General features: G+C 42.5%; 1 protein-coding gene across 12 annotated transcripts in view; it reads left to right on the top strand.

Moving 5' to 3' along the window:
• Positions 1–18,491, top strand: part of MYO9B (myosin IXB) — a 79,344-nt gene that overhangs the window by 17,839 nt on the left and 43,014 nt on the right. For all 12 annotated transcript variants that reach the window (XM_075070967.1, XM_075070966.1, XM_075070965.1 and 9 more), the window contains exon 3: positions 15,415–15,509. In XM_075070967.1, the coding sequence (XP_074927068.1) occupies positions 15,415–15,509 (95 nt within the window). The remainder of the gene's footprint in view (positions 1–15,414; positions 15,510–18,491) is intronic.

The following is an 18,491-nucleotide window of genomic DNA, read 5'->3' as shown; positions in this document are numbered from 1 at the left end:
TCCTGGGGATTTTGGTGTAGAAGAACACTTTGAAGTGTGTTTTAGTCATTTGGCAATACTCTGTTTCATTTTTGCTTAATATTTTGAGTCTTTCTGTAGTGGTTTGCAAATGTGAAAGACTATTAACATTAATGAAGGCTGCTTGATTGCAGTAAGACTGTAAAAGCCTTTAAGTACTGGCTTAGACCTGCCTCCTTTTTTTGGTGACGTCTTATTTAGTGACACCCGACTGCCAGGCATCTGCTCATGGGCTGACCTTTTCATAGAGTTCAAGTGAGTCATATCAGCATATCGTAAAAAAGGTGAATGGTGGCATTGTATTGGCAGTGGGGGGGGTTGTAATTTTTTTAAAAAAATCATCTACTTTAAGAATAGCCTGTCAGGAAACCTGAAACTACATTTTTTTTCCTTACCGCATGTTCTTTGTTCATTTTATGTGAAGACTAGTTAGCCAAAGCTGGTAGCTCAGCTTTCCTCAAATTAGTAGAAAGTGTTGAATCATCTAATCATTTGCTCAGAATAACCAAACTATGGAAAAAATAGAACTACAACTATACCTTGCCATGGGATTAATTTAAATGCTTCTTGTAATTACCTTCTGCAACATATGAGACATTAGATATGCCAAAGTGATTCATAGGTGTCATAGTTAACTGTAAAATATATTGTATATCAAATAAATCAAAAGAAAAATCAGTCATGAATTAATATGGACTTAGTGCGTAAAAGATCGTGGATCTTGGAAAAATAAGGTGGTCAGAAAATAGACTGTGGTTGCTTATACTTCTACAACACTTGACCAAAGGAAATACAACATGGATCGCTTATCTGGCATGCTGCTGCATACAACAATAGTATAGCAATCACATGGAATATCGTAATAGGCATGAAAAGCATCTCTTGTTTATACATTGTAGCTTCCACATGTCTGTTTCTGTATGGGAAATTGTCAGGTCCCATGCTGAAACATTCTAATAAAACCTCTAACAGTAACATACCTGGGAATGGTATTTTGCTGAATTTCCAGCTTCCAAGATGTAATTTTTAAAAGCTGTTTAAAGTCTGCAAGAGGACCAATTGAACATTCAGGATATAGTAGCTATCTTAGTAATAGTTGCTAGAGAGAAAAGCTATTCCACTGTAGTGGTTAGTGCTAAGGAATGTAGCCAGCAAGCTACTAAATATATTAGGAAATAGTTTGGGGACTAATTGAAAGCTTTTTCTGCTTAACCACTTTCTCCCTCTTCATAACTTCTGTTGGTGGTATTTGCCCCTCTTTTCTGGGACAGAACTCACCTGACTATGGAACTTGCAGGAAGCTTTGCCTAGGTAGCTTTCTTGGAGTTTTCCTTCCAGCTCCTGAGCTAGAAAAATAGATTGCGAAGACTATTCATTTTCTGTGGAAGACAGAACTGTAAAAAGGAACTAATCTAACAGAATTCCTCAGGGAGAAAAAACAGGATTGAAATATTTTCCTCCTAATTAAGTAATTTGCCACTCCACTGCCCTTGTTAATCTACACATGCTAACAAAACACTGTAGTTAAAATAAACTATTACTTTTTTGGACTGCAGTAACACACTGATTTCAGCATATTTGTGTTTAGCAGATTATGGACTATTTGTCATCCCAAGTGCTTTTTTATTGCCTTCCCCACTCTCAAATTGGTGAGTACATGTGTGAAGATCATTTTAAAACTGTTTTGTTCTAATGTGCAAGACACTGGTTTGAAGGTAAACTTAAGAATTCTCAACCTTTAGACTGGATGTGACTCACCTTCTAACTGATGAGGCACCAGTGTCTGACCTGTTATGGGGATCCACCCACCGGTGGTAGTTGATACCTTTGGGAGCCACTTGCATCTCTTTTTTTCTTCAGGAACAAAGGACGGAATGAAAGAGAGGTAAAAGATGGTACAATTGTGGTTCAGCTTAAAAAATTAATTTCTCTTTAAAGTTATGTAAATTTGAAAAGAATTAAGAAATGAAACTGTTGCTGTCTTAGCTATAGAGTGGTTGTTACAGATGTCCTTATTGATAGTATAGAATAATATAGGGAATCTGCAACAAATGGCAGGGACAGGTTTTGGGTGGGTGCCAGAGGATGGATAGGAGCGTAAACCTAGGCAGGCTCTGTTTTCCTCTCCATAATTTAAACAATTTAATCTTTAAAGTGTAATCTCTTACTGAAGTGGAGGATTGTGTTTTGGTATGGGCAGTGCTTAGGAAAACTAAACTAAGGCTGGACATAGGGTTTAGAAATTTTTATATGGACTATGTTACAAGAACATAGGAGCTGCCATACTGGGTCAGACCATGGTCTATCTTGCCCAGTATCCTGTCTCTGACTGTGGCCCATACTGGAGCTTCAGGGGGAATGTACAGAAGAGGGCTATTATGGAGTGATCTATCCCTATCTCCCTCTGAAAGAATTTCCATCTCCTGGGAGCTTTTTTTAATGACAGAGTTTGGGTTGGTTAATCAAACTTTGTACTAGTCCTTCTAGAAACTTATGTTCCAGGCTTATTCCACATGATTGGGAAGGCTTTACTTCAATACATAGTTTTGGAACTCTCCAAGAATTCTGTATGGTCACTTTTGTCAAGGAAAAATGCGAAGTATGGAATATATTTAAAAGACACAGAATGTGTGTTAGAGATTTTGTAAGAATGGTAAAAAGATAAATACTGGACTTCTAAAGTGCTGATAAACCTCACTGGCAGTAGTTTCCAAATAAGAGTTATTCTTGGCAAACCCACTTGCATAATTTGGGAGTGGTAGACATTCATTGTAAATGTCTACTTTTGAAAGACTCAGCTAAAAAAATCCAGCCAGCTTCTGAAACCAAATATTGGTACATGTGAATATCTTGGATTCATTACAATAATGGCCTTCCTAGTCCACTGAATAATAAAGCATGGTGCCTCTGAAGTGGAGGATGGTAGCACAAACTGTGGAATAGATTGACGTACCTCTGCAGTTATGCAGCAATTTTGATTCTTGTCTTAGATTGATTTGACAGGCGGATTCCAGGTTACTCAAGGATATTACGAAGATCACAGGTGAAATAAAAACAGCACTAGGTACTCTTCTGCCATTTGGGTAATGTATTCCTGGAGGCATCTTCATGAAACTTAATTCTCTTCAAAGGATGGTTCCAAATAAGTGTGGCCCAAGCTATGAATACTGCCTGTGTTTGTCTTGTAAGCCATGTTCTGTAATAAATAAATAAAATGCAAAAAATGAACTGATTGATATGACAGCAGAACCCAAAGGGAGAAAAAGTGAGGCTTTCCCAGAGCCCAGCCAATTCATACTAGGGGGAAGTTCCAGACTTAGTTATGGAAATTAAAGTTCTCAATTTTCCAACCCGCTAGAAATGGAACACAGAGTCAAACAGTTTGAGCTTGCTGCCAGCCCTCAGTCTCCTATATTACAGATGTGCTGAGTCTGTGATGTTGGTATGAGGTGGGCCAAGACTAAGTGGTACTTCAGCTCTGGTTTTCATTCATATTTGCCACAAAAACCTGCATAATATATTTAGTGGGTGTAGACTATGTTCTATTTAAAGTTGATGCTATTCTGAGGACATACACTTTTTAAAACGATCATAGTCACAAAAGGCATGGCAGTTCCCTTTTTTTTAAATTCACTTAAAACTTAGTAGCTTCTAGTTACATGATGTCAGGCCACATTTGACATGTTGAGTTTTTTATCTCACTGATAAAATACTACTTTGCCCTTAAGTGCACTCATCACATGGCTTGTCCAGACACCCCCGCTGGTCATGTCATTAGCCTTTACAAACCAAGACTGCGCTGTTCTCTCCAGTTAGGAACATAAGAATGGCCATGCTGGGTCCAACTGACAATGGCTAGTGTCAGCTGCTTCAGAGGGAATGAACAGGACAGGGCAACTTATCAAGAGATCCATGCCTTGTCGTTCAGACACAGAAGGCAGACAGAAGCTTAGGGACACCCAGAGCGTGGGGTTGCATCCCTGACCATTTTGGCTAATAGCCATTGGTGGACTTATCTTCCTTGAACATAAGAACTCATCTAATTCTTAATTCGAACCCAGTTATAGTTTTGGCTTTCAACATCCCCTGGCAACAAGTTCCACCGGTTGACTATGCGTTGTTTGAAGTACTACTTTTTTATATTTAATACCTTGATTGTCCATTGGCCCCACTGATTGTTTGGCAGGCCTCCTCCTTCTGATGTACTTAAAAAAAAAAGTGCTGTTAGTTTGTGTCTTTTGCTAGCTGCTTTTCATATTCTTTTTTGGGCTGCCTAATTATACTTTTATACTCAACTTGCCCGAGTTTGTTCCTTTCTATTTTCCTCAGTAGGATTCAACTTCCAATGTTTAAAAGGTGTCTCTTTCTCTCTAACTGCCTTCACTCTGCTGTTTAGTCATGGTAGCATATTTTTGGTCATCTTACTTTTTTTTTTTTTTTTTTCCTTTTAGTTGGGGGTATAAAATGGATTAAGCCTCTAATTATGATGGTTTTTTTTTTAAAGTGTTCATGCTATTTGCAGGCATTTCACTCCTGTGACTGTTCCTTCTAAGTTCCAGTTAACCAGCCTCCTGGTTTTTTTGTGTGTGTGTGGTTTTGTTTTTTTGGGGAGGTGGGGGGTGGTAGAGGTCCCCTTTTTCATGTTAAATGGTGTCATGGTGGCTTTTTTTGATATTCTCCTCACTCCCCCACAAAGATGTTAAAATTTCATTACATTTTGGTCACCATTACCGACCAGTTCAGTTATACTCACCTCGTGGACCACATTCTGTGTACTTTGTACTAAATCAAGAATTGCCTCTCCCCTTGTGGGTTCCTGGACTAGTTGCTCCAAGAAGTGGTCATTAATGGTATCTAGGTATCTAGAAATTATATCTCTGCATCCTCCCTCAGGTGACATGTTCCCAGTCAATATGATGCTCATGGAAATCCTCCATTATGATTTGGTTTTCTGTTTTCTGTAGCCTCTCTAATTACTGTCACCATAGAATCATAGAAATGTAGGACTGGAAGGGACCTTGAGAGATCATCTACTGTAGTCCCCTGCTCTCAAGCAAGAACTAAGTAATGTCCTGATAAATGTTTGTCTAACCTCTTAAAAACCTCCAGTGACGGAGATTTCACAACTTCCCTAGGCAATTTATTCCAGTGCTTAATTTCCCTGACAGGAACTTTTTCCTAATGTCCAACCTAAACCTCCTTTGCTGCAGTTTAAGCCCATTGCTTCTTGTACTGTCCTCAGAGGTTAACAAGAAAATGTTTTCCCCAGTCTCCTTGTAACAACCTTTTATGTACTTGAAGACTGTTATCACGTGTGTCCTCCCCTCCTCCCACCCCCCAGTCTTCTCTTCTCCAGACTAAACAAACTTAGTTTTTTCAATCTTCCCTGATAGGTCATGTTTTCTAGACTTTTAATAAGTTTTATTGCTCTCCTCTGGACTTTCTCCAATTTTCCACATTTTTCCTGAAATGTGGTGCCCAGAACTGGACACAATACTCCAGTTGAGCCCTTAGCAGCACAGAGTAGAGCGGAAGAATGACTTCTTATGTCATGCTTACAACATTCTTGATGATACATCCCAGAATGATGTTTGCTTTTTTTGCAACAGTGTTACACTGTTAACGCATATTTAGCTTGTGATCCACTATGATCCCTAGATTGCCCTACCCTAGTACTCTTTCCTAGGCAGTCATTTCTCATTTTGTATGCAACAAATTATTCCTTCCTATGTGGAATACTTTGCATTTGTCCCTTTTGAATTTCATCCTATTTACTTCAGATGATTTCTTCAGTTTGTCCAGATTGTTTTGAATTTTAATCCTATCCTCCAAAGCACTTGCAACCGCTGCCAGCTTTTTATCGTTCACAAACTCTGTAAGTGTATTCTCTATGCCATTATCTAAATCACTGATGAAAATATTGAACAGAACTGGACCCAGGACCAATCCCTGCGGTACCCCACTCAATATGCTCTTCTAGCTTGATATTGAACCACTTTCAACTACTCTTTGAAAAGGGTTTTCCAACCAGAGAACCCACCTTAAAATATCTCCACCTAGGTTGTATTTCCCTGATTTGTTTATGAGAAGGTCACGACCATCCTGGTCAGGTTGTCAGTAGTATATTCTTATTGCTATACTCATACTATTGAAGCATGGAATGTCTATCTGTAGAGGTTTTGTGATACAGTTTGACTCATTTAAGATTTTTTTAATATATTTGACTCTATGCTTTTTTCACATATAGTGCCATTACCCTACTAGTGCTTTCTACTCTGTCATTACTATATATTTTGTACCTTACTTTTACTGTGTCCCATTGATTCTCATTGTTACACAAAGTTTCTGTGATGCCTGTTAGATCAATATCCTCATTTAGTGCCAGGCAATTAAGTTCACCAGTCTTAATATTTAGACTTTTTGCTTTTGTATACAAGCACTTATAAAATTTGTCAATATTTAGTTGTCTGCCTTTGTGTGATGTAATTGGATGGGACTCTTTTTTTATTTGACTTTCTCTTCAGTTTCTAACTCTGCTTTGTCAACTTCTATCCCCTCCTTTTTACTAGGATATAGAATATTCGCATTAATAAATCCTCCCCTAAGGGATGTGTCTGTCCAAACTGTGTGCTCCTACGCACCTGCCAGCTTTCCCTCGGCTCTTGGTTTGGTGTAGGTGGAGCTCATCCTTCCTGTATAGGCTCCTTCTATCCTAAAACATTCTCCAGTTCCTAATAAAACCAAATCCCTCCTCCAAATGTCATTGTCTCATGTACTCAGTGAGATCCTGAAGTTCTGCCTTTCTAACTGGCCTTGTGTGTGGAACTGGCAGCATTTCAGAGAATGCAACCATCGAGGTCCTGGACTTTAATCTGTTCCCTGGCAGTGTAAATTTGGCCTCCAGGAACTATCTCCTTCTTTACCTATGCCATTGGTATCTACAAGTACCATGACCACCAGCTCCTCCCCAGTACTGTACATACATCTGTCTAGATATCTCAAAAGGTCCACAACCTTTGTACCCAGCCAGGGGCGGCGCTGTGTTTTTTGCTGCCCCAAGCACAGCAGTCAGGCCGCCTTTGGCAGCGTTTCTGCGGGAGGTCTGCCTTGGTCACATGGATTCGGTGGCAGTTCTGTGGGTGATCTGCCAGTCCCATGCCAGCGTACCTGCTGCCGAATTGCCGCCGAAACCACGGGGCCGGTGGACCTCCCATAGAAACGCCGCTGAAGGCGGCCTGACTGCGGGCCTCACAGGGACCAGCAGGCTGCCCACTGCAGCTTGCTGCCCCAGGCACGCGCTTGCTTTGCTGGTGCCTGGAGCTGCCCTGGCCGTTCTCCTGCAGTTCTCCTGGTCATCACAAAACCAAAACCAGATACTTCTAATAATCAAATCTCACAGTACTTTTATCTATCTCTTCCTAATAATTGGAGTCTCCTTCCCCGGAGAAGTATCCTCAGTGCAAGAAGATACTATGACATCATGTGGAAGGAGGGCCCCAGCTACACAATGGTTCCATCTTAATGTTATCCTTCCCTGAGACTTTCATCCTCCTCTCCAGCGTGGTAGCTGTCAGACTGGAGGTGGGGCTGCTCTGTTGTCCCAGAAAGTCTCATGTATATACCCCTCTGCATCCCTTGGCTCCTGCAGTTCACCCATACTCGGTCTCTGAGGAACATAAGCTGCTTGTACCAAATGCACACACATGCCACCAGCCCACAAGGTAAGTAATCAGACATGCTGCATTCAGTGCAATAAAATGATACACAGCCCTACCCCCAACCCTGCTGCTGTACTTAAAGAATATTTTTAGGTATAGCTAGCTCTCTTGCTCCCTCTCTTAATTCCCCCACTTGCTTCTCCAGTTCGCTAGCTCTTCTAGTTGCTTTCTAGCTGGCATTTTAAATGTTCAATCTCCCTGAGTTAGACCCACTCTCTTGTTAAGGGATTCTAAAGGGATTAGAATAAAAGGATAAAGTTCCTTAGGAAACTGCTAGGCTCAGCATACAGGCCCTGTCCACTTCCCAACAGACCACATTATACATTTCTGTCAAGCAGGCACACAGTGGACACCAAACTCACCCCAAAGGTCACCTAGTCACATCTCCTTCACCTGAAGAACTTCTTCGCAAAACTCCCGTTTGCCACTCCTGTTTGCTAGTTGGGTGCAGATGTCTGTCAAGCACTGGACCCAACTATGGTGAGCCTGATTTATTGGGTTGCTTTATCTCCCAGATTAATGAAACTAGTTCACTCTTGATAATAAATATGCGTAATCGGATAAAACTGGACAGTTCTATCATTAGAAATGGACATCGTGGACCTAATTCTGGCTCTGGTCCTTACATACACAGTGGCTCGGAGTGAAATTGTAGAACTGTGGTGATTCTCTGACTGTGGAGGTGTTTCTACGTGTTCCTCACTCCACCCCAAAATCTCTGTTTATCCACTAGTTGTCTCCTCATAATGCTACATTTTGAGCTCTAGGCTTGCACTGTCTTTGTTTTATTTGTATGTGCAATGCCTCACACAATGAGACCCTGACCAGGCTGAGGCCTCGAGGAGTTACCATATTGTAAATGTTGGGTTCAAGTACCAGTGCCCTATGCCTATACCCAATCCTCTCCCAATGCAGTCTTCAGTTGTGTCATAATATTTCTCACTTTTGTAGTTGTGGCCAATGATATCCTATTTATAAGGCAATGTGGGGACTCAGTGTGTTCCTTTGTGGTTCTACAAGTCCTCATTAAATGTGCTTTAATAGACAACCACAGTGTCTACTTTATGACTGTCTAGGTTTCCTTTCTTGTTACTTTCACTTTGGGAGGGTTTTGTGAGCAGGGATTTTTTTTCATTTATAGATCCTTATTTTCAGTTACCTGGGGTCTGCACATCCTCTTAAATTAATTTAGAACTGACTTAATTTGGTGTAGCTTGCACCTGTAAATCCTGTTAAAACATTGTTCAGCCTTGCTGGTTTTAAGAGGAAAATGTAACTTTTGATTTTAGTAACCTCACCAATTTATACAGTAAATAATGCTCAGTCCTGTTCTCCATGATATAGAGCACTATGAAGTAAGGGGTAAAAAGCATGCTGAAGTGGTATTTGCTTCTGATTTTGGGTGTAAGTTCAAACATTACTCAGTATTTTGAAATTTTTGGCTATTTAGAATGTATAAAAGGGAGTAATGGGGGTAATTGACAATGAGACAAAACCAGTAAACACATTTCAAAAACTATATAAAACAGATATTTTACATCATCTTTTGAGAATTTGCTATGTGCTTAGACTAAATAGCAGAGGTGAGGTCATCTGAGCCATTGGATAGTTTTAAATCACATGCGTTGCTTGCATGAGTAATCAGTAAAAAGTCTTTCAGCAAACAAGGATTATGTAAAAGCAGCAAAGAGTCCTGTGGCACCTTATAGACTAAGGCCTTGGCTACACTGGAGAGTTGCAGCGCTGGTGGTGGCTTTACAGCGCTGCAACTTACTCACCGTCCACACTTGCAAGGCACATACAGTGCAGTATCTCCCTGGCTACAGCGCTGCATGTACTCCACCTCTGCCTGGGGAATAACGATTGCAGCGCTGGTGATGCAGCGCTGCTCTGCCAGTGTGGCCACCAAAAGCGCTGTTATTGGCCTCCAGAGGTATTTGGAGGTATCCCAGAATGCCTGCTCAGCCACTCTGCTCATCAGTTCAAACTCTACTGCCCTGGCCTCAGGTGACCTGCCCTTTAAATGCCCCGGGAATTTTAAAAATCCTTTTCCTGTTTGCTCAGCCAGGCGTGGAGTGGAATCAGTGAATCTTTCCAAGTGACCATGCCTCCACGCGCCAAACGAGCCCCAGCATGGAGCAATGGCGAGTTGCTGGACCTCGTCAGTGTTTGGGGGGAGGAAACTGTGCAGTCACAGCTGCGCTCCAGCCGTAGGAATTACGATACCTATGGGCAGATATCAAGGGCCATGCTGGAAAGGGGCCATGACCGGGACGCGGTGCAGTGCAGGATTAAAGTGAAGGAGCTGCAGAGTGCCTATTGCAAAGCCCGTGAGGGAAACCGCCGCTCTGGTGCTGCCCCCACGACCTGCCGTTTTTACAAAGAGCTGGACGCAATACTTGGGGGCGACCCCACCGCCAATCCGAGGACCACGATGGACACTTCAGAGCGGGGGGGAAGGTGGAGGCGGAGGGGGAGGAGGAAACCAAGAGTGAGGGTACTGGGGTGGGGGGAGACACCCCGGAGTACCAAGAGGCAGGCAGCCAGGAGCTCTTCTCAAGCCGGGAGGAAGGTAGCCAGTCGCAGCAGTCGGTACTTGGTGAAGGACAAGCAGAGGAGTGGATTCCCGGTAAGCGGCTTTTATTTTTAGGATGGAAATGTTTCAGGAGAGGAGGGAGGGTTAGGGCTGCATGCATGCATGCCTAGATGTGGAATAGCCCACTGATGTGGTCTATCACGATAATCAGCCTTGGTAATCTCTTCAAAAGTTTCAGCCAGAGTGTGGGCAATGCGCCTGCGCAAGTTTATAGGGAGAGCCACTGTGGTCCTTGTCCCAGTCAGGCTAACGCGTCCGTGCCACTGTGCCGCGAGCGGTGGGGGACCATTGCTGCATGCAGGCAAGCTCCCTAAGGGCCAGGGCAGAATCTGCATTGCTGTAGAAGACCCTCCCGCTCTTCCCAGGTGACCTGCATTAGCGAGATATCTTCCAAGATTAACTCCTGTGGAAAATGTTGGGAGAATGTTCAGTGTAGGTGCCCCTGCAGCTGTTTGCTTTCCCCAATGCACAGAAACCCCAGCACAGCCCTGAAGCAATCAGTCTGGGGCTCCTGTGGGTTATGTGCGGTCTCTTTGGTATGGGAAAATTATGCTAAAGTGAAGACTGTAAACTCCTTCACTGTGTGGGAATAACTGTCTGAGATATAAATGATGCTGCCTCTGTTAACTGTTGCCTTTTTTTCCTTTCCACAAGCGATGTTGAGTTCTCAGCTGCCCATGTTAACAGCAGCTCAAAGACTCCAAAACTTGCGGAAGAGGCCGCGAAAAAGTAAAAGACGACCTGCTGCAAACAGTTATGGATCACTCTGCCAGAGAGAATAAAAAACTGCAGGACTGGAGGGAAAGGGAAAGCAGGATCCGCCAGAGAAACGCAGCAGCCAGGAAGAAAAGCACAAAGCAGCTGATAAGCATCCTGGCGCGCCAAGCAGACTCTATCCAGACGCTGGTAGCCATGCAGGCAGAGCACTACCGCACCGCCCCCCACCCCCTCATCCCAAAGCTCTTTCCCTTGTGCCCCAATGTCAGCTCCAAACCCCCTTCCCCAGCATCCAGGTTCTTACCTCCACCAGCTGCCTCCAACACCTGTACATTCACCAACCAGCCCTGAAAACTACGACCCTTACCCTCTGCACTCAACCCCCATCACCATGGAGTATAGGCATCCTGAAGTGCAGCAGTCATTGCACAGCACTCCAGACAGGACATATTCAAACCTCTGACTGTACAGTTCCCGACCCCACGCCCCTGCCCTTTTAGGTTCCCAAAATGTTGTGTGTCTGTCAATAAAGTTATTTTCTTTTCAGTAAATGAATTCTTGGCTTTGAAAACAGTCTTTTATTATTGCAGAAAGTCAAAGAATACCTAGCCGAGGAAGAAACAGGCACTGCAAATCAGCTTAGGAAAAACAGATTTCCTACTAACATTGTAACCTGCACCACTTCCCGCAAAGGCACCAAACATTACTGTTGGTTTTCAGCCTCCAATTCCTCCCTCAAGCATCCCTGATCCTTGAAGCCCTGTGCTGGGCTTCCTCTAGTAGCCTGCTCTCTGGCTATGCAATTCGTCTCCAGGTGTTGACCTCAGGGTCCATGCCGGACTGAATGTTTCACCCTTCCCTTCACATATTATGGAGGTACAGCACGCGGTAACGCAGGGATGCTGCTTTCCCCAAGTCTAGCTCCATACAGAGATCACCAGCGCCTTTTAAAAGGCCAACAAGCACACCTCCACATCATCGGCACAGTAGCCTGATAGTTTGAAACCGGTTCTTGCACCTGTCAAGCTTCCCTGTATACGTGTTTCATGAGCAAGGTATTAATGGGTAAGCGGGGTCTCCAGCTATCACAATTGGGCATTTCAACATCCCCTACTGTGATCTTCGCGTTGGGAAAGAGTCCCTGCCCTGAGCTTCCTGAACAGGCCAGGTGTTCCGAAAATGTGTGCGTCATGCGACCTTTCCAGACCGCCTTGTTGTTAATTGTCAATGAAACGCCCACGGTGATTCACAAGCGCCGGGAGAACCATAGAGAAATACCCCTTCCGATTAATGTACTTGGAGGCTAGGTGGGGTGGTGCCAGAGTAGGAATATGCGTCCCATCTATCACCCCTCCACAGTTAGGGAAACCCATTTGTGCAAAGCCATCCACAATGTCCTGCACGTTCCCCAGAGTCACGGTTCTTCTTAGCAGGATGCGATTAATGGCCCTGCAAACTTCCATCAAAACGACTCCAACGGTTGACTTTCCCACTCCAAACTGGTTCCTGACCGATCGGTAGCTGTCTGGAGTTGCCAGCTTCCAGATTGCAATAGCCACCTGCTTCTCCTCCACGGATTTGTTATGTTAGGAAACACAAATTTCATCTGGGAATTCGTAACTGGGGCTGCTTGAAGTTTTCACGGGACATGTTTGTGGCAGAACTTTCTGCAGATAAAGTTCACACCTGGGGGTGTAATATCTTCTAAACTGCTGTCTTTCCACACTCTGACTTTACTAGGTCATTTCTGTGTGCATTTTAGTCAAATGACAAGGTCTCCTTAAATACACCTCAGCTAAAATACCTTAGTTTGGTTTGATTTTTGTCTTGACTTCTGGCTATTTTAAAAAAATGTATAAAGGATCTTTATTAAGATTTAATACCAAATGATAAACATTTAAAAAATCCCCAACATTTAATTGTGACTATGGTGACATTAAACTGTTCTCAGTGCTGTCTATTAAGCAGCAGCAAGCGTTCCTGTTCAGAATTCCCAACTTACAACTTTAGGATAGCACAGGTTTCAATAATGTTTTCTTCCTGTGCTGGAGTTATTGATATCTTCAGATTTGGTGCACTCCATTAATACACAGACTATGCATCCCAGAGCCATCATAACCTGAATAATCATGAAATCCATGGGCACTTCTAGCGTATAGATTCCACAGGGAGACTGCCTGTCATGAATGCATCTTAAAGTCTTAACATTGGTTGGCAGTTACAACAAAAGGGAGCCAATACTCACCAACGCTTGGAGACAAAACCTAGCAGATTCTTTTGAAAATAAATGTGGTCATTTACATTAATTTGCATAAATGTACATATATCTGTGAATACATATTGCCCATTTACCCTAATTACTCACTCTACACATTTACTACACACTCTCTTTCACTTTATCCCAACTCATTACACATGCATTCTACAGGCAAAGTTCTCTCTGCACCCACTTCCTTTTAGTTGTGTACACTCTAATTCTGCACCCACCCATCCAGTCACTCTTCATAGATGCAGCCACTCATTCCACTCTCACATCCACCCATGCCATGTGCACCATGTCTATTCCAGACACCATTCATTCCTCACTCATGCATACACAGTCCCTTCTGTCTGCTCATTCCATATACACATTGCTCATCCCAAGAACCCCCACTTCTGAAAGCTCATCTCCAACTGACCGGCCCCACCCATCCCTAGCTTACTGCCCTTAGCTAGTGCTAAATTAACTCTTTGACTCTTCCACCAGGCTCCTGTAGCAGGGCTGCCAGTCAGGAGTTTTCCCTAGAGTCCGATAGGAGGGATGAAACCCCCTGAAGTTTGTGGCAGAAAATTAATTGAAGCCAGGCTGGTACTCTCAGATTTTGTATCTTAACTCCCCATAGGCTAAAGGCAATAAAATTGCTGCTGACGTATTTTCATCTGAAAGTCTGACTATCAAGGTCAAGTAAATGTGCTGCTGTCTGGTCTGTAAACTGGCCCACAGAGGGAAGGTTGTTCAAATAATTTTAGGCCAAAACTGATCTATAATCTGTAACAGAAATACAGGCAGAGCTTGAGTAGGTGGGTTAATGACATTTAAATTGGAACCCTGCGGATGGGGAATGCCAAGCTGAACAGATATGTCATTGTGTTAGAGCAGCAGTTCCCAAATTGTGGGTCAGGACCCCAAAGTGGGTTGCGACCCTGTTTTAATGGGGTCGCTAGGGCTGGCTTAGACTTGCTGGGGCCCATGGCTGAAGCCTTGAGCCCCTGCGCTGAAGCCTGAGAGCTTCAGCCCCGTGTGGCAGGGCTCCGGTTACAGGCCTCTTGTCTGGGGTTGAAGGGCAGCGGGGCTTGGGCAGGCTCAGGCTTCGGTCCCCCCTCCTGGGGTTGTGTAATAATTTTTGGTCTCAGAAGGGGATTGTGGTGCAGTGAAGTTTGAGAACCCCTGTGTTAGAGGCATTAGAGGTAGTGATCTACTGTCTTTAGTGTCCTGGCAGCAGTATTTGTTGTTCCTCTTCCATCCTTTTCTAAGCCTGGAGAAAGTTATTCATTAAAGTGAAACAAGAAGGAACAAATTCTAGCAGCCTAATTATTGTTTCTCTGGACAGAGATTTTGGACTGTCAGACTGAATTCTACTCCTGAAAGCTGCTCATGCAAGTCTCTTCATGACAAATACTAATGAACCTAAAATTCATTCATTAGTTGAAAAAATGTTGAAAAGACCAGTTCACTCTGAGACCAATTCCAAGATGAATTTCTGCTAACCAAAGCCATATCTGTGAACTTCCATTTTTCATACAAGATTAGTTTTATTAATCCTCAGAATTAAAATAGGCTAACTTTGCAAAACAGACTTTAACTTCATATTTTCTCTTTAAAGACAAAGCAACTTTTATATTACTTTGTAACATAGAGGGTGGGATTCATTTTTGGGAACAGGAAGCTCGCTTACTTTATGGTTTTGACTACAGAGAGGTACTTCCTTGGTAGTTGCAGCTTTCTTCCCCTACACAAGATCCTTCTCTAAGCTTATACTTCCTTTCTAATGAATTCAGGCTGTTTAACTGAGGTTTCCTTTGTTAAGCTTTCTTTAATCTTGGCTGTTCGTGTGGCATATTAAAGTAATTTCTAATAAATTTAAGAGCCCCCTTCCTCAAATCCTGAAATACTGTCTGATGAGCAAAATGTACTGATATATGACAAATAAGAAAGGAGCCTTAGAAACTGTTCACTCTTATAGCACATGCATCTTGCTCTTTCATTAGGATTTTGGATGTTTAGTGCCAACCAGTAGTTGGATGAATAATGAACAGTGTAAGCTATGTACCAGCTTATTCTGTTTCACTGATGAAAATATAGATTCACCCTGTGCTTTGTTACAGGCTTTCGGAAATGCAAAAACAGCCCATAACAACAACTCCAGTCGTTTTGGAAAATTCATTCAAGTCAACTATTTGGAGAATGGTATTGTCCGAGGGTAAGTATGGCATGAAGTTCTTTCTGGAGATAAACTGTATGTTCTTAAAGTTTTGTGCAGACTTGATGGAGTCTGAAATAGCTTTTCATTTGAGCATTCCTCTTATATGAATGACCTGTTTCTGTGGATGGTGATTTCAAAGATACATAACTTCATTGTGTTTGGATTTTTCATAGCCCATGTAAAAACAATACCTAGTGCTTTTCCTCAGTAGGACATAGGTCAGTATTTGTCTCATCCCCAGTTTGCTGAGGTGAACACAGGGGAAGTGGCTTGCCCAAGCTTACCCAGCATGCTACTGGCAGAGCTGGAAATAGGGCCAGATATCCTGAGTCCAGTCCAGTGCTCTGTCTGCTAGGCCACACTGGCCAAGGTAATTTATCTCATTTGAATATATCCCTACACAGCCATGTTTTTAATAATATCGTTTAAATTAGTAATACAATTAACAATGTAATTAATACAAGTTAAGATTCTGTCTAAACAATAAAGTAAAAGAGGCAGAGGCAAAAAGACATCCTTTTAAAAAAATGAAAGTTAAATCCTATGGAGGAAAATAAGAGCATAAACTCTGGCAAGTGAAGTGTAAAAATATAATTAGGAACGCCAAAAAAGAATTTGAAGAACAGCTAGCCAAAAACACACAAAGTAACAGCAAATTTTTTTTTAAGTACGTCAGAAGCAGAAAGGCTGCTAAACAACCAGTGGGACCACTGGACAATTGAGATGTATAGTAAGATGAGGCCCTGAAATATAAACTCTTGTGTCAGAGGCCTAGTCTGAGGCCTGAAGCCTGAACCAAAGTACTTCCAGACACTGCTAAGCAAAAGCTGGGCTGTGAGCCAGAGGAAGGCCCCACTCACAAAAATTGGCAAGAAGAGGGTTGTTAGAAGCAGGTGTGTTCACACATAAGGGCTAATAAGAGGAACTTGTTCCAAGATGGAACCTGGACAGCCTGATACAAGGACACTCCATAGACATGACATAAGGAACAGTCAGATGCATCTTAAAGACAGGACAGCATGGTGGTTAGATCTGTATGTCTAGAACAACATGTTCAAAGGGGAGACAGCACTCTAATGAGCTATGGGGCTGTACCTCAATACCTCAGGAGGGATGAGTAATCTGTCCTGTAACTGTATAAAAGTAGGTCCCAGAGTGCGCATCTTTGGCCAGCTTAGGGGCAGTGGAAAGTCCTGCCACTGACTGAGCTGTGTGCACTGCCAGGGATCACATATTCGTAGTATATCCTGTAGAGTCTATAGGAAACTATTACTGTGCTTGGGTTCCTTTGTACCTTACTAGAGTCTGTGGTCTTTGGGGGTTCTCTCGGGGTTTGCTGTGTCAGCTATCTACGCAGAGCCGGGACAGCACACAGAGGGAACACGCACGCAGCCAACTGTTATCATCATCGAACAAGAGCAGAGCACCGCACCGGAACTACTAACAACAAGATGCTAAAGGATCACATAAGGAAGATGAAGCCATTGTGGAGAAACTAAATGAATTCTTTGCATCAGTCTTCATGGCTGAGGATGTAAGGGAGATTCCAACTCTGAGCCATTTTTTTAAGGTGGCAAATCTGAGGAACTGTCCCAGATTGAGGTATTATTAGAGGAGGTTTTAGAAAAAAATTGATAAATTTAACATCAGTAAGTCACCAGGACCAGATGGTATTCATCCAAGAGTTCTGAAGGAACTCAAATGTGAAACTGCAGAACTACTAACTGTGGTATGTAACCTATCACTTTAAATCAGCTTCTGTACCAGATGACTGGCAGATAGCTAATGTGATGTCAATTTTTAAAAAGGCTCCAGAGGCGATCCTGGCAATTACAGGCCGGTAAGTCTGATTTCAGTACCAGGCAAACTGGTTGAACCTATGGTAAAGAACAGAATTGTCAAACACATAGATAAACATGATTTGTTGGGGAAGAGTCAACATGATTTTTGTAAAAGGAAATCATGCCTCACCAATCTACTAGAATTCTTTGAGGGGGTCAACAAGCATATGGACAAGGGTGATATAGTGGATATAGCATACTTATATTTTCAGAAAACATTTGATAAGGGTTGCTCACCAAATGCTCTTAAGCAAAGTAAGCTGTCATGGAATAAGAGATAAGGTCCTCTCATGAATCAGTAACTCCTTAAAAGATAGGAATCAAAGGGTAGGATTAAATTATCAGTTTTCAGAATGGAGAGGAAAACAATGTGTCCACCAAGGGTCTGTAGTGGGACCAGTGCTGTTCAACATATTATTCATAAATGATCTGGAAAAAGGGGTAAATAGGTGGCAAAATTTAGACATGATACAAAACTACTCAAGATAGTTAAGACCCAGGCAGACTGTGAAGAGCTACAAAAGGATCTCACAAAACTGGGTGACAGGACAACAAAATGGCAGATGAAATTCATTGTTGATAAATGTAAAGTAATGCACGTTGGAAAACATAATCCCAATTATACATATAAAATGGTGGGGTCTAAATTAGCTGTTACCACTCGAGAGAGATCTTGGAGTTATTGCGGATAGTCCTCTAAAAACATCTGCTCAATGTGCAGCGGAAGTCAAAAAAGCAAACAGAACGTTGGGAATCATTAGGAAAGGGGGAGATGATAAGACAAAAAATATCATATTGCCTCTATATAAATCCATGGTACGCCCACATCTTGAATACTGCATGCAGATTTGTTCACCCCATTTCAAAGAAGATATATTGGAAATGAAAAAGATACAGAAAAGGGCAACTAAAATGATTAGGGGTATGGAACAGCTTCCATATGAGGGGAGATTAATAAGAGTGGAACTCTTCAGTTTGGAAAAGAGACATCTAGGGGGGATATGATAGAGGTCTATTAAATTATGACTGATGTGGAGAAAGTAAATAAGGAAGTGTTATTTACTTCTCATAACACAAGAACTAGGGGTCACCAAATTAAATTAATAGGCACAGTTTACTTGCAGAACTCCTGGCCAGG

The sequence above is a fragment of the Chelonoidis abingdonii genome, chromosome 11 (assembly GCF_003597395.2).
Source record: "Chelonoidis abingdonii isolate Lonesome George chromosome 11, CheloAbing_2.0, whole genome shotgun sequence".
Classification (NCBI taxonomy): Eukaryota; Metazoa; Chordata; order Testudines; family Testudinidae; genus Chelonoidis; species Chelonoidis abingdonii.
The sequence above is the reverse complement of the archived record's forward strand: the minus strand, read 5'-3'. Positions and strand labels throughout refer to the sequence as shown.